Genomic DNA, 18,133 nt, shown 5'->3' with positions numbered 1-18,133 from the left:
TGTTTGTCTGGCACCTGCTACCTTTCTTATAAATAGATTTTACACGAGCCATTTTCCATTTTTCAAGTGGTACGCCTTATATATTTGTTGCCTTTATTTATTTGTCTTATTATGTACGCCCCGGTATATTTGAATATTTTTGTTAATGTATGAGCAATACACAGAGAAAATCTTTTTAGAAGTACACCAGTGATATTATCAGGACCACATGATTTAGATGTTTTAATGGGTTTATAGTCCGAACCTCGACTGGTTTGAAACTCGACGAGTTTGTATATCGACAACGGTTAGCCCAATCTCGACAGCAGTTTTACAATTTTACCATCTACTATTTTCATAGTAAATGAGCGATTTATATGTAAAAGATTTATTTGCGCAAAAATATCTTGTGATCCATTTGATGCAGCACTCCCCAGCTTATGTAAGCCTAACAATATTTTGCCCAACCTAAATATAGAACGAATGCTAAAACAAGTAACAATCGTAAATATGGTTGACTGTTATGCTAGCAAAATGTTTTATTTGAAATCTAAACTTCAGTGAGTAGCTTTGATTTTTATTTTTTGAAGTGAGGATAGAACTGCAAAAAGACATTGATTATTTGTTGAAGATTAAATTATTGTAAAACTGCATCAGCCTTTGTCGATGTTCGGACCAACCTTTGTCTAGATTCGGACCAACCCCTGTCGAGATTGGGACTTGTCTAGGTTCGGACTTGTCGATGTTGGGACTGTTTCCCGTTTTAATGCTTTGCAACAGTGCATGAACACCATCAGAGTCAACTATTAGGTTAGAATGGTCTGTGGTAGAAGAAGCAAAATCCTCCAGAAGTTTTGATCCATCATTAGTTACACCAATGATATACAGCCCTGGGGGCTGTATATCATTGGTTACACAAACGGACTGGAAAAAATCATTAAACATGGAAGCTCTTTTTCAGGCAGTTTTGCTATTTTTCCATTAAAAGACAAGTCTGAGATAATATCACTGCCATTAGCCCCCTTGTCTGATATATCTAGTTCTCACAAGCTAAGCAAAATACACAAACTAAACATAGTCAAAATAGAATAAGATGACAAAGCAAATTCAATACTGATGTTGCATGTGGATTCGGCTCGGTTATGCATAACATAATTTTTTTCCCTAGACACTCATGACACTTTAATACGTATCAGAGCCATCAACGAAGTCAAAATTTACTGATTTCGTATGTAACTTTACCGTAAGCAACTTTTAGAAGTAGATTTTTAATGCAAAAGCACAATATTCCTCAAAAATGTTTAAAATCGTTGCTCTAATCGTTACACTAATGCTGGGTAACTCTTCCAATACACGTATGGTAGTTATCGCGTCAAGGTTTTTGGAAAACAAATTTGCCGCTTTACGCGCCAAACTATGTCACCCACAGCTATGTTTGGCCACCCGTAGTAGCTATGAATCTCTACCACGTGAAGGTCAGACTAGCTCACCGTAGATCAGCGCTTGCATAAGATTGCTTCATTAATAATTATCAAAAGTGCGTGTATGTACTGGCTGTCTTTTTATTCAAATTAACAAGTAAGTGACATCTTACATTAAATCGTTTAAATGGGCTTTTTTATTTTTTTTTCAGGCAGACTGAGACATAGCTTACGATGCAGTCTTGTTTATATTTTAATGTTTTTGTTTTCATTAGCGACGACGTCTGTTAATGAGCATCCTCAGCAGTGAAGATACCGATTCTGTTCATACCTGCCAACTCTCACATATTGGGCGTGAGACTCACGCAATCACCCCAAAGAAAAAAATAAAAATGCGTGAGATTTTTGCCCCAATTTCCACAGTTTTATATTTACTATCATTGATACATCAATTGCCCCAAAACCACATCTCAAGCATTGTCCCACTCTTGGGTTGACAGGCCTGATTTTGTTGTAACAAAGCTATACGGTGAAAATATGAGTTGACCAGGCAATTGAATCGAGACTTGGGCTCAGTGTCTGGGCCAGCCCATCTCAGGGCAAATAAACACCAGTCTCTATCACATTAACTTGATACCAAAAACTACCAGAGAACTGAACGAGACCAGCAAAACAAAAGCCAGACACACAGAGCTGCAGTGCACTACACTTTTACACAAAACAAGCTGAACTTGTCTATACTGGTCTGAATAAATGTTAAATATGAATCTTGCTTTTGGAAACCCTACCTATAATTGTTTATACTGTGCTGGCATTTATCTGAGGTACGTCTCCTACACCTTAAGTTTGTTTAACGTGAAAAACTGTACGAAATATGTGGTATGTTTATCAAACACTCAGTAAGCAACAGATACCTAGTACTTTTATTCAAAGCCAAAACGCAGCTCAACTCTCAATCCATGTAAATAGTCTAATTCAAAGTCATTGCATCAAGCATGACGTAATGTAAGCATTGCAATAGGCTATTTACAAAAAGAAAACAAACAGTAAAATCTAAAATCAATGCCATAGTTAACATATATCAAATACATTCTACAAGATATAAGCTTTTTGACCCTCTTGCAAAATTCCGGTGTTACTGTTAGATTTTAAACATGTATTCCTATAGCTGAAACTTGTCAACTGACCGTGTATGTAAACAAAGCCTATAAAGCAATGATTACTATTAGTTACTCCAGTAAAAAGAAAAACCAACGTTACCCATTATTAAAGCAAAATGCATATTTCAGAAAATCATTACAATGTGTGATAATGGCAACATACATTTTAATGGTATGATGATGTTCATTTATTAACAAGATGTGAAAGAGTAGGTATCACAGATCTTAGACAAATGCATTGAATCTTGGACAAATTACGGTGGTTACATCACAATTAACCAGAATGCTACGGTCACCACCTTATCTTAATGTAATGCGAGCACATAGATCTGCAAAGGCGAATAACAGCAAAGTTTTTTACAATAAACAAAAGAGTAGAAAACAAAACTAAAATTTAAACACGATATATTGAATAGCTATTTCAATATGCATATTGGCTTAATGCATAATACGCATTAAGCCAATACACAATACACAATGCTAATCTTGGCCTAAACAAATTATGCCTACTACTTAATTATGTTCACAAATAATTTGAAATTACTAGCATCACTATGGCGGCAAGCTGTCGGGTTTTGTGTATTTTGTAACCATCATCAAGGAATAATATGTCAGATGTTCTGAGAAAGTTTTGTCTGCTGCTAACTGAGTTGACAAGGAAAAACTAAATCGTTAGCAGTTTTTTTGGATTATCAACCTTCAGATAATATATTAACCTCGTCTGCAGTCAATACTTATGGCTCAAATACATCAACGGTATTTGCTTGTTCCATAAACAATAATAGGAACCATTTGATTTATAGAATTATTAGTACATAGAATTGTTTGTAATATCTATACAGTCAAACATTGACTTACTATCACCTCAACTGAAAGGTTCTTTGGTATATGATGTAAAATTTGAGCGAATACTCATCTCGAAATATAAATCATTTTCAACATACGATGTCTAAAGCTTCTTAGAATGTCTGTTTTTTTAAATGAGTTTTTTAAGTAAGTTTTTTTCAAGTTAGTTTTTTCAAGTTTTTTCAAAGATGTGTTTATAGTTCTCCTTTATGCACTTTAGTTCAATGGTGATCCAATAATATGAAAGAGTGCTTCATACTTGTCCTATTTGGTTTTTGAACCATGAATCCTAAGAAGACTAGTTTGAGTCATATTAGTGGTGACAAAAGGAAGAAGGTGATAGTTTTCTTAACATTAAAAGAACAAATGACAGAACTACTCCTCAAAACCATCTAGTAGTTTTGATGATGAAGAAAGTGAAAGAGATGCCTGAAAGTAGTGGAAATAAAAAGGTTGGCCATGACACTTGAAAATATAATGTTAAGATATCCGATACAATAAATTAAACTGCTAATTTAAGGTTCACATAGTCTGCTTAGACTATCTCCATGTCTCCATCTGTACATTGCTCATCTTCTGTATCACCAAATTTTTTTTCAATTCACACGGTTCTAGCATGACAAAAAGTTCTCTTTTTCATGGTTATGACCTTATCTAACCTACGTTAAAACCTCTAATTGAACACCACCTCTATTTGACTGCCACCTCTATTTGACTGGCACCTCTATTTGAACGCCATTATGGGAGAAGGGTTGGGAAACAAAGTGCCACAATTTAATTGAACGCCATCTCTTTTCGACCGCCACTTTGACATTCTTTGATTTTTACGAACCCATATTAGCAAGTGATCAGTAAAAAAGTCTACATTATCATTTTAATAATGAATCGTTTACATCAATAACAATTAATTCTCTCATTGTCCGACTCCAAAGCTTTTCGTTTTTTTGGTTAAAACTTTGAAAGCAACACCATAAAAATAATTAACACATGTATTAGGCTAATCCTAGTTCCTTGTTTAACGCGGTCTTAATACTACGAAGTATATGAAAATGGGTATACATGTACGATGGTATATGAACAACTAGTTTTAGGCTAAAAGTTGTGCTTAGGGAGCAAAACTTTTACACATTGCATTTGTGCAAAGTGCAACGCATAAAAGTTATGCTCTGCTAAAAAATTGTTTTGATGCTAATATCTACTAGTTCAGTAGTGTAGAAGAAGAGTTGAGGTTTGAAGATGTTGTGGAATGTGTTGGACAACTAGAAGATGTTCGTTCCATCGAAAGCAACAATCAGAACGCAGCTATCCGAGCAAAAGATGGAAATATTTTATGTTTTTTAGGCAATATAAGTATGATTCATTTATGTCACTTGTTCATGAATGTATATTTGTAGCATTTAATAGATTATCATTATATAAATTATAAATTTTCACATTTTCAGTATATTTGATAACATCATTGCGGTAATCTGATCTTACAATAGATTGACGCTCATAACTCCTCTTTTATTGCACAGAAAAAGTTAGTTTTGGCTGCAAACTATAGCAAACATATCAATGAGTGCAATGAGCTTTTATGTTACATTGTTAAACAGAGATATAAAATAAAAATATGTCTTCAAATTAAGTATGAAATAAAAATTGAAAGCTCCAACAAATAAATAAGCATGACAAAGACTATAATACATTCCAGGTTAATTGCGAGCGATAGATATCAACTGGTAGATATATCTCTCAGCTTCTCAATGCATATTTATTACCAGATCTTTGACAAGTTGGAGACAAATTAGCAGATTTATTGCATCCAAAAAGGTTGATCTCGTTCCACCCAAAAAATATAAGTGACATTCGCTTCGCCCATAAAAGGGTTGAATTTATTTTCCCAAAATACTGGCTAGCCATTTGAAGAATACAACGCCAGTCTCTATTTGAATGCCACCTCTATTTGAACACAACTTCTATTTGAATCCTACCTCTATTTGAACGCCACCTCTATTTGAACGCCACCTTTATTTAACCCGCCACTATAGAGAAAGGGTTAAAAAATAGAGTGCCATGACGTTCAATTAGAGGTTTTACGGTTTTAGTTTTTTTTCACTTCAAATCGAGTTTTTTATGTTTGATTTTTTAAAAGGTTTATATAATGCATTTATTGTACTGCTAGATATAACTACTTGAAATAGTTTTCATCAAGTTTTTTGGACTTCAGATTGAAATATATGAAAAGCTATATACTTGTATGACGATATTTTCTCCAACAAGTGACCATTTTTATGTACATGTATGAAGCCAATGTGGGAATGGATTAGGTAACAAAGTATCACAAGGTTTGGCTGTATAATCAAACCAATCAGTTCTTTTAAGGTCCGTGAAGAATGTTCTTTATGAAATTTTATTACTGCCCATGTACCCTTTAGCCCAATATCTTTGCACCATATACCTTCTCTTTTCTATGTGTGATAGGTCATCAAGAAAATTGAGTAAATTTGTTACACTTGAGAAGAATATTGTTCAAAGAAACAAAGGAATTAAAACAAATCTGTACCAAAAAACCCAAAAACACGTCACAACTTGCATAACAAGCTAATGAAGTTGAAACTCTGTAGAGTGTGGAATATATTCACTCACTTTAAAAATGGTCGGATGACTACGAAATTTATGTAAGCTAGCATGTATTCTACTTCATAATTGATTATGTAACCGTCATTTTAACTTTGTAACTTGTTGCATGGCAGTTAAATTTTCGGTGAGAACACCAAAGAGGGCTAAACTTCAAGTCATTAGAATCATGGTTTTTGAGAACTTTTGCTTTATAGCCAAAATAGAAAGTCTAATAATGTACTAACAGACACCTCGGTTGTTGTTTAGTATATTTCAGCAAATAGATACTCTTAATAGAAAAAAAATGAACAAATTATTTACAATTTATACCTTCATACTTTATATTTATTTTCAGTGAATTCTGTACTAAGCTCATTCTATAACATACTTTCTGTCATAAATAAACTAGCTCACGACTAATACATTCGTTTTTACAATTAATAAGCTGAATTTTATTTTGACTAAATTGTGGACTCACTAGTGGTTTTAGATTATCTAGTGACATCTATGTTTGATTTTTATTGCATTTCAACTAAGACATTAATTTATTATGATTAAAACTAAAGTCAATAAATTGTTGTTTTACCGGTTGTTGTTGGAATTTGGTTTCATTTTGAACTGGTCTTAAAAGGTATTGAGTGCATTCAACATTCCATAAAGACAACTTAATTTATTCATTGACTACCAATCACAAGTGAACAGGCATTGAATTAGCATATACATAATGAGTGAAACTTACTAAATTACCACTGTTCCTATTGTATTAGAATTTGATATCTGGTAGCTCAAATGTGCACAGCAATAAAGGATATATATCCTTTATTGAGAACTATATAGTTCTCAAAACCATATTTCAGTGTTATTAAAATGTGTATAGGATGTTACTAAAAACATGTCACGACATGTCATGTTGGACTGTCAAAAGTTGACTACATGTGCTTAAAATCTTCAACAGTGTCATGAACAACATTCTCTGCTCTACCATCTCACATTTAGTTTAATGTAAGAAGCTACATTTTCCTAAAATTTTGCAGGGACAATAACCTTTTGAGAAATTATTAAACTTTCAAAAAACTTTTGTGAGGTGTGACCGCAAGTTTTTATTTTCTTTATCCAATCTACTAGCAAAAACATTTTGTGTATGAGCAAAATCATTAAGCATTCTAACTCATCACCTTTTATTTATGCAAGTATGGAGTTTTAATAGGTAAACACCATAAAAAACTCAGCAAATCTGAAAATTGTTAACTAACTTGCTTGTAGGAATTGTTGTCATAGTTATTAGATAGACAATAATTAAAATCTGTTTTTAGGCAGGGCAGTAATGCAATGGATAGTTTAAAGGCGACGGTCGTATTCTCCTGAAGGCTAAATGTATTTAGTACATCGATGAGTACATAACAGCCTGCTACATGATGCAAACCACTGTCAGTAAACATGTAAGTAGTAATTACCAATACTATAAGCTTTTTGGTGCTTTCAGGAAAGCTTAATTGGAATGCATTGCTTGTTTTAATTTTATGTGGAAACTTTTTCTTAATGGATTGCCTGATATTTTAGATCAGAACTTCATCAATAAGTTTTCTGATTTTCAACTAGTTTGTCTAACTGAATCAGCTGGTCGGTCTGCCAAAACATTTTTAGAGATATCCTGTATAACTCATTGCAGGAAGGCTCCTCCTTATGATATTATAAAAACTTTGGCAGTAATTTTTATGAACTATAATTGGCTGTATTCATTTTAGACTTACTTATCTGTTACCCTCGTAATAATTCATCTTTGGTGGGTTTTGTGCGACGGTGTTTTCATAATTTTATAACTTTAGATTTCATTCCCTCTGATGCGATCTCTGATGCGGACATCCAGGTGGAGTGAAAATTTGTTGTTTCGCTATGGAACGGTATCTCAATATGTTAGAGTGAGTATATACTGACAGTATCTCAGTGTGATAGAGCGAATATAAACTGCTGTTTACCAATATCTCAGTATTGTAGAGTGTGTATAAACTGTACCATCTGACAATAAGTATGTCTTGTATGATGAGTTCGGTGAATATTTTGTATTATATTTTATGTTATCTATAATGACACGATGGTGGCAGACCTGCTTGGTCTCAGTAGTATCTTTGGTAAGGGAAGTATGCCACTCTGTCACTCTGGTTGTACTCTTGTAGTATCCCCTGTTTTTTGTAGACATTAAGATTGAGGCATAGTCCAGCATTTTCTGCCCGCCCGTTTTACCATCAGTGTGCAGGTATGCTCAGGTTTTCTATGCACTCAGTGGCATCATTTCATACCACTTCCAAATGCTATAACAAGAGTCCTCCCTCTCAGCCCCCTCCTGAGAAGGAGTCAAACGAGGAAGAAAAGGATAACCGCGAGCCCAATAACATGAGCCCTTCACAGATTGCTGCTCTTGGTAAGTTTCCTGTAACATGAGCCCTTCACAGATAGCTACTCTTGGTAAGTTCCCTGTTGCTTACAGATGTCTACCCTCGGTAAGCGCCCCATACACCCGCATTGGTCTTCGTGCTATGCAGAGACAGAGTGACTCAATATTGTCCCACAACCCAACGAGCGGATGCGAAGTTAGGGAGTTTTTATGATAAACGCATGTGCACACAACTTACGAAAATTATTCATCAACAATGAGACGAACCCTTGTTTGAAAAATTCATCAACAAATTTAATCATCGTTTTGTAGATTAGTTAAAGTATAATAACGATACAAAACACATATATGCCTATTTAAATATGTTACCAAGTCTTTGTAAATTATCGAAATTCTCTAAAAACTTACCCATCTGATCGGATTATACACAAGTAGACAGATTTATTAGGACGAAAATCATCACAAAACGTTTGAAAAGCTTGGTTTTATAACAGTTAAGACCGGAAATTGAAACGGCGGTCGACAGATAATAGAACGATCAAGTCGTGCGCATTTCGCGAAAAAATATCATGCACTTTTCACCAGTCTATAGCGTTGTCGAATTGCCGAAGGTTTCGGCAATTAACATAGCAGTACAGAAATCTTTTCATTTTTGCGGATTTCAATTTTTTCATTTTCTTATGAGATTATTACAATAATTAATTATAAGTTTGGATGACTACAGAACAATGACTACGTAGTACAGATTTTCTAAAAATCTAACGCAGTGTAAGTAAAGGGAATGACGATGATATTTTTTCTAACGGTTCTAATGAGATTATTACAATAATTAATTATAAGTTTGGATGACTGCAGAACAATGACTACATAGTACAGATTTTCTAAAAATCTATATAAATATTACAACTTCGTGATATTGATAGCTATGACGTTTTGAAATGTAAAAAAAATTGTGCATTGGTTTTATATTATTACTATATTAATAATATTGGTTATTCTAATAATATCAGTGCATTTTGCTTCTAATATTGGCCAATATTGCATTTCTCTTTTTGCAGGAGGAGAGAGATAAACATATAATCTTTTCCTTCCATTATTGCTATTCGTTGTATATAATAACGCCCACACCCAGTACATTACAGCTGCCATCGCAGTTATCCTATTTGACTGCTAATATTTCATTTCTCAACCATCAATACCCTTTCTTTTTTCCAATATCACTTTGGTCGTGGCTGTATGACAGTGGAATTTCTAGTAAATATTATTGATGCATGACCTCATGATTGGTGCTAAATGGTAGCTAATGCTTCAATGAAATTTGGTTGTAGTGTTTGCTTTAGTTGGCTGAATACTTGCTGTTGAATCTAACATGCCTTCTGTTGTTTTTCTTTTTTAGCTGCACTCAACCTGATTGTTGCCTTTTTGCTGCTTGAGCCATTCCGTAGCAGGAATGAGATGCCCATAGAATGGGAGGATTTTGTTAGTAACTACTTGTCTAAGGGTGAGGTATGTAGTCTTTATTGTTTCTATGTTTCTGTACCGGATACTGCTCAATAACCTAAATCTACGGCATAAGAAAACCTTTTGTTTGTGGGATTGTTTGCACCCAAATTTACTGAAATTGTTTTATGAATACTTTATAAAACCTTTTTATATCGTGTAAATCTCAGTTATCTCTTCCTGCTTATGCTTCTCACTCCTTACATCTCCTTTTCACTTTGATTTAGTGATTTATTGTTACCATTATCACATTCTAGTCATATGTTACTGGCTTTGCTTTTCCTTTCAGAAATGGAATCAAGGTTTTTGCTGGCTTTTGCTCCACTTTCTGTATTGAGCTCCTGAAATTTGATTATCAAAGGCACGGTATCTGATGCTAAATGTTGATATTAGGCGTGTCTCGATTTTACTCGAATGGACTGTCTCTTGTAAGTCCTCAAAGATTACTCCAGATTTATGTTTTGTTTTAAAGATTACAGTATTGTGGTGGAAGCCAGCTGGCATTTTCTGTGCCAGCTCTTGGCTCGGGTTGGCTTGACTCGGGGCCAACAACATGACATCTGAGAAGACAACTGAACGGTTTGGAATTGGGCAGAGCCAAGCCAGTAAATAAGGAGACTCGCAAGAGAGAGAAGACAGCACCTTTGCGCTCTGCTTATATATAGTCATGGCCAAAGGTATCAACACCCCTGCCTTTGTTGCCTAGTTCTTTCAGCAAAACTTAGATTAACTTTGAATAGACTTTACTTACTGCAAAATCTATTTAAGCCCTGCATTATGCACATCACCAAAAAGCTTAAAATCAAATCATTTCAGTGAGATTAAAACTTCTAACAATAAACCCATTTTTACTGAGGAAATGGCCTCAGAGATTGACTCCAAATTTTCACACAAATTTTGTTAGTTTTACATGTTTCCAGAAATAGTTGGGAAAGTTTTTGTTTTAGAGAAATATTTTTAAAAGATAAAATCTTCTGCGGAATCATTTGATTTGCATATTGTCTGATCTGAGTGGCTCAGAGTGGTGAAAAAAGATTGAAAATATATTTGATGTCAAAAATAATGAGGGTGTTAATACTTTTGGCCACAGCTGTATGTGAGACTGTTAAGCCTGGTTTCCATATGACAGCGCAAGGCGCGCAACAAGGCGCACGACGTCGTGCGTAGGCCAGTTGTGATATGGAAACGTCAACGTACGACGGTCGCGCGACGTGCGTACGCTGATCGCAAGTATCCAACAGAATGGATCCTTGCGATGGGTGCGTGCGATTATGTATCCCACAATACACCGCTAGACCTTTTCAACCTATCCCACAATTCCAGCGAAAGGCTTTGTTCCGAAGAAATCGGTCTCCCGTACGAAAGAGTAAGCCTGATTTTTATATGACAGCGTAATTTCGCAACGGAGGTCAGTTTTTCCGAAGAAATATGTCTCTCCTACGAAAAAGTAAGGAAAATATCCACCCTGTCCAATGCAAGCATGGAGCTTACGCGCGATATGGAAACACTGCCTCGCGGCCCAAGAAATGCATTGCGCACGATCACTGGGCCGCGCGCGATCATTGCGTTGTCATATGGAAACCAGGCTTTATATATCAGTATATCGAGACTGGGGATGTCAAATATTTTGTCACCCAGTTCTCGGAGATAGAGATTGCCGATTGATGGAGAGAGGTGACTATTTTGCTGCACCTAAAAGAGGCCATAAAAGGAGAAACTGAGAATTGCGGGCGATCCAGAGCCATTAATGCTGTTTTCAGCGTGGTACAAGTCATGTTCAGCCTGTTTTCCAGACAGCCCCAAAGCTGGCTCAGCTCGAAGATGGAGTGACTAGATGTCCCTCCAGGAGTATGTGATAGAGTTATAGAGGCTGGCCCATATTGCCTACAGAGGCTATCCGATTCCCACCGAGACAACCATGGCATGGAGACATTTTGAAATTCACTCAACAATCCCTCTCCGCAGCGTGATCTATTGGATGTACTCCCCCCATGCTGGCAGATGCCGTAAAGGCTGGCAATGAGTACCTACAAATAAGAGTAAGGGAACACCAGCCCTGACGATGTACTAAGACAGGTGAATGTTGTAAACACGGATGTCCTCAGCGGACTTACACAGATGGTGAAACAGCTGGCTTTTTGAAGGTTGAAAGGATCCAAAAGCAGACCCGCCCTCTTAAAGAACTAACTTGGCCAAAGCTTTCCCTCTGTTGAGCTTGTGGCAGGAAGGGGTACATCCATAAAGATTGTCCCAGCTTGAAGAAACCAGTGCAGTGAAACAGCATAAGGCTACAACAGTAGCACTGGATGCTAGTTGTACCAAGGCTCATGTCTCCTGGAAACTAGATGAAGTCATCCAGTACCGATAAGAAACCGAGGAAGATTCTATTCAGGAAGTACTGGACCGAAGGAGTATTGCATACAGGACACCTCGGTGACCACCTCGAACTACTACTAGCCCTTGGAGAGGCTCATTCTCAATCTCAGATGAGGTAGCATCTTTAGTCTCCCAACAGCCCATGTGACCAAGATATTAAGTCAGGCGTCTGCCTAAAAAGCGACAGAATCACTCCACTCTTGGCCCGAAGTTTTTAGCCAATGACCCGGCTTGGATGCAAGGCCCAGAGTGGTCGAACCCAGCCGGACCCAAAGCCACTACAGTCATACTTCGACTTACGAGCTTAATGCGTTCCGAGACTGAGCTCGTATGTTAATTTACTCGCATGTTGGTGCAATTTATTTATATATAGAATCATTAAATATATATTGATTGGTTCCCATACTCTAAAAAATCCAAATGAAACACTCAAAACAAGATATTGTAACAGAAAGAACATGTTGGTTATCGTCCTAATTTACCAAATGCTTTCAAAAAGCAACAATTAAAAAATAATGCAAGGAAATGTGATTAATTAAAATGTAAAATTAAATACATACAATAGCAGCTAACGCTAACATTTGCCAGAGAGGGAGATATAAATTAACTTTCATTACAACAGTTGACTTTGATAAATTTGGATTTTATCAATGTCTTAAAAGACAAACGTAGAATCAAACCTAAAAGCAAACTTTCATTTTTAACTTAACGTAATTAAAAGTTCTTCGGCGTTCGTAGTTTGAAGTTTCTCGCTGGTGAGCTAATTTTTCCTTTGTTTCGCTTTCACGACTAGCCGGCTGTTTTAAGATAATCTTATATAAAGACGTTTGCTTTTGTCGCCCTTTCAACATGTTGCAATTAGGACGAACGCAGGTGTCGTCACAAAAGGTTAATGCACGACCACCAGCCAACTTGTCCGAATGTCTATTTTTATAGTTTTGCTAGATAGCACCGGCCTTTTCCATATAGCATCGTTTCAGTTACGCTGTAACCGGCCAATTGTTTATCCAATGCCTGAGCAGTCTCTCCATCAGCGGTCGTGAATTTCGCTGCGCCGTTTAGAAACTATGGCCAGTCCTTTTGCGAACTAAATGCCCTGAATATAATCCTTCGGTTTGATAATTGTGGATGTATTTCTGTCATATTGCTGAGCTAGCTCAATCACGCATACACATTTCGCATATTTTTCAATAATTTTCCGTTTAACATCAACTGTTATCATTCGCTTTTGCTTTGCATTATCTTTCATTTTACCGGCAAACTTTCGGTCAACGCAGAGTACTTTTAATTAATTCTGCACTGAAAATCGCACAAAAAAACACGGTACAAAAGTATAACCTGAGCAGTTAAAAACACAGTGATGCTGTTCTCATAAAACACCTCTGGCATACTTAGCAACTGACTCACGTGCTCGTATCTCAAACATGGCTCGTATGTTAGTGCTAAAACTTGCTTAAAAACTGGCTCGTATCTCAAGTTACTCGTACGTTGGAGCACTCGTAAGTTGAAGTATTACTGTATCCGGAAACGCTTGAACCAAGTTTGCTTGAACAAACGATTGAAAGTGTGCCTTAAAAGCTTTATGGCCAAACCCCAACCAATCCAGGAAAACCAGCCAGCAGGGACACCAGACACTCATAAGGCCAGGAATTTCCGAGTCGAATTACTTGGATCCATTGCATTACAGGGGAATGTTTGACCTTTCTGGTGGCAGTGAGAAAGGCCTAGCTATGGCGCAGACTTCAAGTCAACCTCATTCTACCAGTTACTTTTTTGTGGAAAGCGAGGGCTGGCCCATCCAGTTCCAGTTGGATATTGATTGAATGGTGAACTTGTTGAGCACACCAGTGTTTGACTGGTTGCCGGGGACTGCAGGATCAGTTTGAGGCAAGCAACAGCCATGGACTGTTGGCACACGAGATGAAGCTACCTTTCTGCGAGGTGATTCAGCTTCCCGTTTGGTTAAGAGACTCCAAGACTAAGGAAGTTTTCATGGTGAGCTAGGTTGGTGAGGACCCCATTATGGGGATGCTCTTCCTGGTGGCTCACCAGTTCTTTCTTGAGTTTGAGCAGCCTGTGGTGTGGGTAGATGGGAAGCTACTGATTTGTACGGACAGACACGACCATCTGCTGCAAAGCAAATTCCATGCTGTGCAAAAATTGGTGATACCGATAATACTGTGAATTGCCTTTTTTGGGTAATAGAGGGCTTTCCGGAAGGTCCGCCACTGGTAACCAGCCTGAATTTCTTGGTGCCGAACAGTCAGGTGGTTGCAAAGTGTGTCAGTCTAATGGGGTAACCCCTGACCCTCAAGTCTGGTGCTACCATTGGGGATACACAGGCATGGAAAGCTAGCAGGTAAATGACAAAGGGCTTCTTTAATGAGAAGCAATAAAAAAATCTGGATCACAAGGAAGAATGCCAGCACATCTGTAGGCAATCTTTCTTGTCAAGGGGGTAACCAGACCGATCCAGCAACCTCCCCATCAGCTAGGACCTGAGGGGGTGGAGGCCGGAGTGGCAGGTGCAAAACCTTTTGGAAAATTGGCTCATAGAGCCAGCTTAAGGAGCGTGAAATTCACCAGCAGTGGTGGTCCGGAAGAGGAAAAGAAGTGACATTTCACCAAACAGGACGCATACACCTTCCCCCAGATAGACGACAGCCTTGATGCCCTATCTGGCAACTAGTTCTTTAGCACACTTGACCTGGTCAGTGAGTACTGGCAGGTACCCTTGATGAGGATGCATACGAGAAATCAGCCATCTGTACTCGCTCCGGTCTATGGAAATGAAAGGTGTTACAATTTGGATTAACCTTCGCCCCAGCGACCTAGCCATTTATGGCGACGTTGTCGTACACAGGTTACAGTGGAACACCCTTATGTTATTTCTGGGCAACATATTGTGCTAACCCTGGACTTTATGACGCACCTACACCATCTTGAGGAAGTATTCTAGAGGCAACAAGGAGTAGGAATGAAGCCGGTCAAGTAAGAGTTGCTCCAATCCCAAGTCTGGAACCTGGGCCACATCATCAGCAGAGATGGAGGATTGACCGAATCAGCTGAAGTAGAAGTAGTGAGGGAGTAGCTGATGTTTTGGGGTTCGAAAGACAAGTATTTTGAGGCACAGTCGGCTACGATCAGCAGTACATCTCCATCCCTGTATTTGCTATGGTAGCATCAACTCCTAGGCTAGTCGATGGTCAAAGGAGAGTTATCAAGATGGCCCGAAGATGAGCAAGCTGATACACAGATATGTACCAGGCAGCACAAATCTGTAATTGGCAGCGCATATATGTATTTCCAGCATAAATATGTTCCTGGCAGCACAAATATGCAACTAGCAACACAAGTATTCAGCGACAGTGACAAGTGAAAAATTGAAATGGGAATTGTTAAAATAAGAATTTAACAAAACAGACACTACCAAAGTTAGTTTTTGCTTTCAAACTTGGACTTTTAAAACAAATCCAGGCATATTTTAACATAATTAATAATAGTAATTATTCATTATCATCAAGCACCTCGAGGACAGCATCACTATCAGGCCTGTCCTATGGTACCCCAACTTTTAAGCACAGTATATCCTGGACAGTGATGACAGTGGACACGGTGTAGAGGCTGTACTGTCCCAGATGCAAGAAAGGGAAAAATGGGTGATTGATGACCTTGACATCTCCAGAGCGTAATTAGTTAGTCACGAGGACTCCAACTATGTTGCTTGATGGCTTGAAATTCTGGCCAAATTCTGCTATACCCTTGCAAACTGAGTCAGTCGGAAACACGAACATGCAGATGGTTTGAGCAGACAGACCTGCGAGGAATATTGTCAGTGTGAATTCATTGACCTAAGGGACAGAGGGCCCACACGGAGGGAATTGGCAGAGGAGAGGCAAGCGGAACCGACCCACACAGACCTGGCCACGCAGGCACCGAGTGCATGTCTGGAAGTGCCAACTCATCAAGCTAAATGACGGAGAGGAGGTCCCACACGAAAGGAATTGGCAGAAAAGTGAAACATTGCCAGAAGCCCTGTGTAGACAACTGGGCCCAAACCAAGACGGTCGAACCTTGAGGCAAGGAGAGCCTTGATTGTCTCACTCTCATGGAGGCAATCCAGTCTGGTCCCCAACAGTTTTTACTGGGATCTACACACACAACCCAAATGTCAACCAGGGTTACCAGCCAAAATGGCGAATTGGCATGACTACAGGCCATGGACCCGTGGCAATCATGTAGCGAGCCAGAGCCGATAGGAAAGAAGTGCCCTTGAAGCAAGGAGCTGCAAGTTCTGCTGATCATGCGGGGCTCTTTGCAGATTCGGCGAGATGAGGTGCTAGAAGCCCATCCAAAGTGGTGTACAGTATGCTGGCCAGCCCCGCAAGAATCTACTGTCTGGCAGACACATGTCCTGGCCCACTCTGGAGTGGAAAGAATGATGAGCCGCCTCCAACTAACTTGGTATTGTTCTAGTATTTCGCACAGGCCGCTAAGCACGGTGGAACCAGAATGATCGACAGAAAGCAAAGGCTGTATGCTGGTCACCCTGGTAAAACAGCTGACTTGATAAGCGCACTTCTTCCAGGGGCAACATATGGGTGTTGGCGCTCACAGACCACTTCATCCTGTGGCAGAATGTCCTAATAACAGCACTGGTGATGGCCAACACTTTTGACGAAAGGATATTTTCGTCACTGCCAGAGCAGCTGTACATAGATCAAGGAGCTCAATTTAAAAGTCAGTTGTAGGCAGAACTCTGCCAGGTATGGTGAATTGATGCATACCACCCCGGCCACTTGAAGGCCAATGGAACGGTGGAATGAAACAACCAGGACTAGGAGACTTGCTCCCAGTCTTGCTGCTGGGAAAAGGCCACGATGAGTAGGATCTGCTCTTCTTCCAGCTGATGAAAGCATACCGGGGTGTACTACACAGTAAGTCTGATGAAATGGCAAAAATGCTCATACTAAGTAGAAAGCTAATGCTATTGATTCAGTTGTAGTGCTTCCCACCCCCACAATTCTTTCCGACTCACAAACTTGTGATCCGGCTGCAGGAGCGGTTGACCGTGAATGACATGCTCTGACAATCAGGGAGGAGCTACCTTTGTATGCTGCTGGCAGCTGGCATTGGCTATCCAACAACACTGGAAAAGGAGAGCCAACCAGAAACTGTCAGCCAAATTTGTGGGGTGTTAGGTCATATCAAGTCTGTATGGACCTGACTGTACCAAGTACTAAAGGTCTGGGCCAACCATTCGTACTTGGTTGAACGGATAGAGCAGTCTCCAATCAAGGTGACGGAAAAGTGAGAAAGTTAAACCGAAAGAGTTAGGCTGGTCACCGGTCACTCTAGAAGCCAGTGGGGCTGGTTACCCCGAATGGAGAAGGCAGTAAAGAAACAAAGAGCAACATGGGTCATTCTCCAGCCAAATGATCAATGCTACGCGAAGCACATCTATCCTGCATATCATGTGCATATTCATGATGTGCGTGAAGCTATCTGAGGAAGTTCTAAGGCCAAAAAAGGCAGTCAAGAGGCTAACGGCTCCTAGAACCACCACGGCATAGGAACCAACCGGCTGATAAAGAAAGGGACGGGCCTGACAGTTCCAACTGAGCTGTTCCGGCCTAACCCGAGACTGTCATCGACTACCAAAGAGCCGCATCGGTATGAAGAGTAGGCAAGTCACTGGGTCACCAATGCGAAATTACGGTCGAGGAATATGCTAAAAGCCAATGCAGATAAAGAAAATAGTAAACAGTCTCTTTTCACGACTACTGTGCCATTTCTCTGTTGAACTGCGATAACGTCTGACCTGATTACTGTTATCCACACTTTTTACTACAGCACGG

At 38.8% G+C, this 18,133-nt stretch overlaps 1 protein-coding gene across 1 annotated transcript in view; it reads left to right on the top strand.

The window, feature by feature from the left end:
* The first annotated feature begins 1,454 nt into the window (after window positions 1–1,454).
* The window catches only part of LOC137392005 (mitochondrial inner membrane m-AAA protease component paraplegin-like), a 34,433-nt gene continuing 17,754 nt past the window's right edge, over window positions 1,455–18,133 (top strand). The window contains exons 1-5 of the mRNA XM_068078589.1: window positions 1,455–1,557; window positions 7,321–7,446; window positions 7,834–7,926; window positions 8,201–8,426; window positions 9,796–9,905. Coding sequence (XP_067934690.1) covers window positions 7,420–7,446; window positions 7,834–7,926; window positions 8,201–8,426; window positions 9,796–9,905 — 456 coding nt within the window. The 5' untranslated portion in view covers window positions 1,455–1,557; window positions 7,321–7,419. The remainder of the gene's footprint in view (window positions 1,558–7,320; window positions 7,447–7,833; window positions 7,927–8,200; window positions 8,427–9,795; window positions 9,906–18,133) is intronic.

The sequence above is a fragment of the Watersipora subatra genome, chromosome 3, assembly GCF_963576615.1.
Source record: "Watersipora subatra chromosome 3, tzWatSuba1.1, whole genome shotgun sequence".
In the NCBI taxonomy this organism is placed as follows: Eukaryota; Metazoa; Bryozoa; class Gymnolaemata; order Cheilostomatida; family Watersiporidae; genus Watersipora; species Watersipora subatra.
Note: the sequence above shows the minus strand (reverse complement) of the source record. Positions and strands in the feature narration are given on the sequence as shown.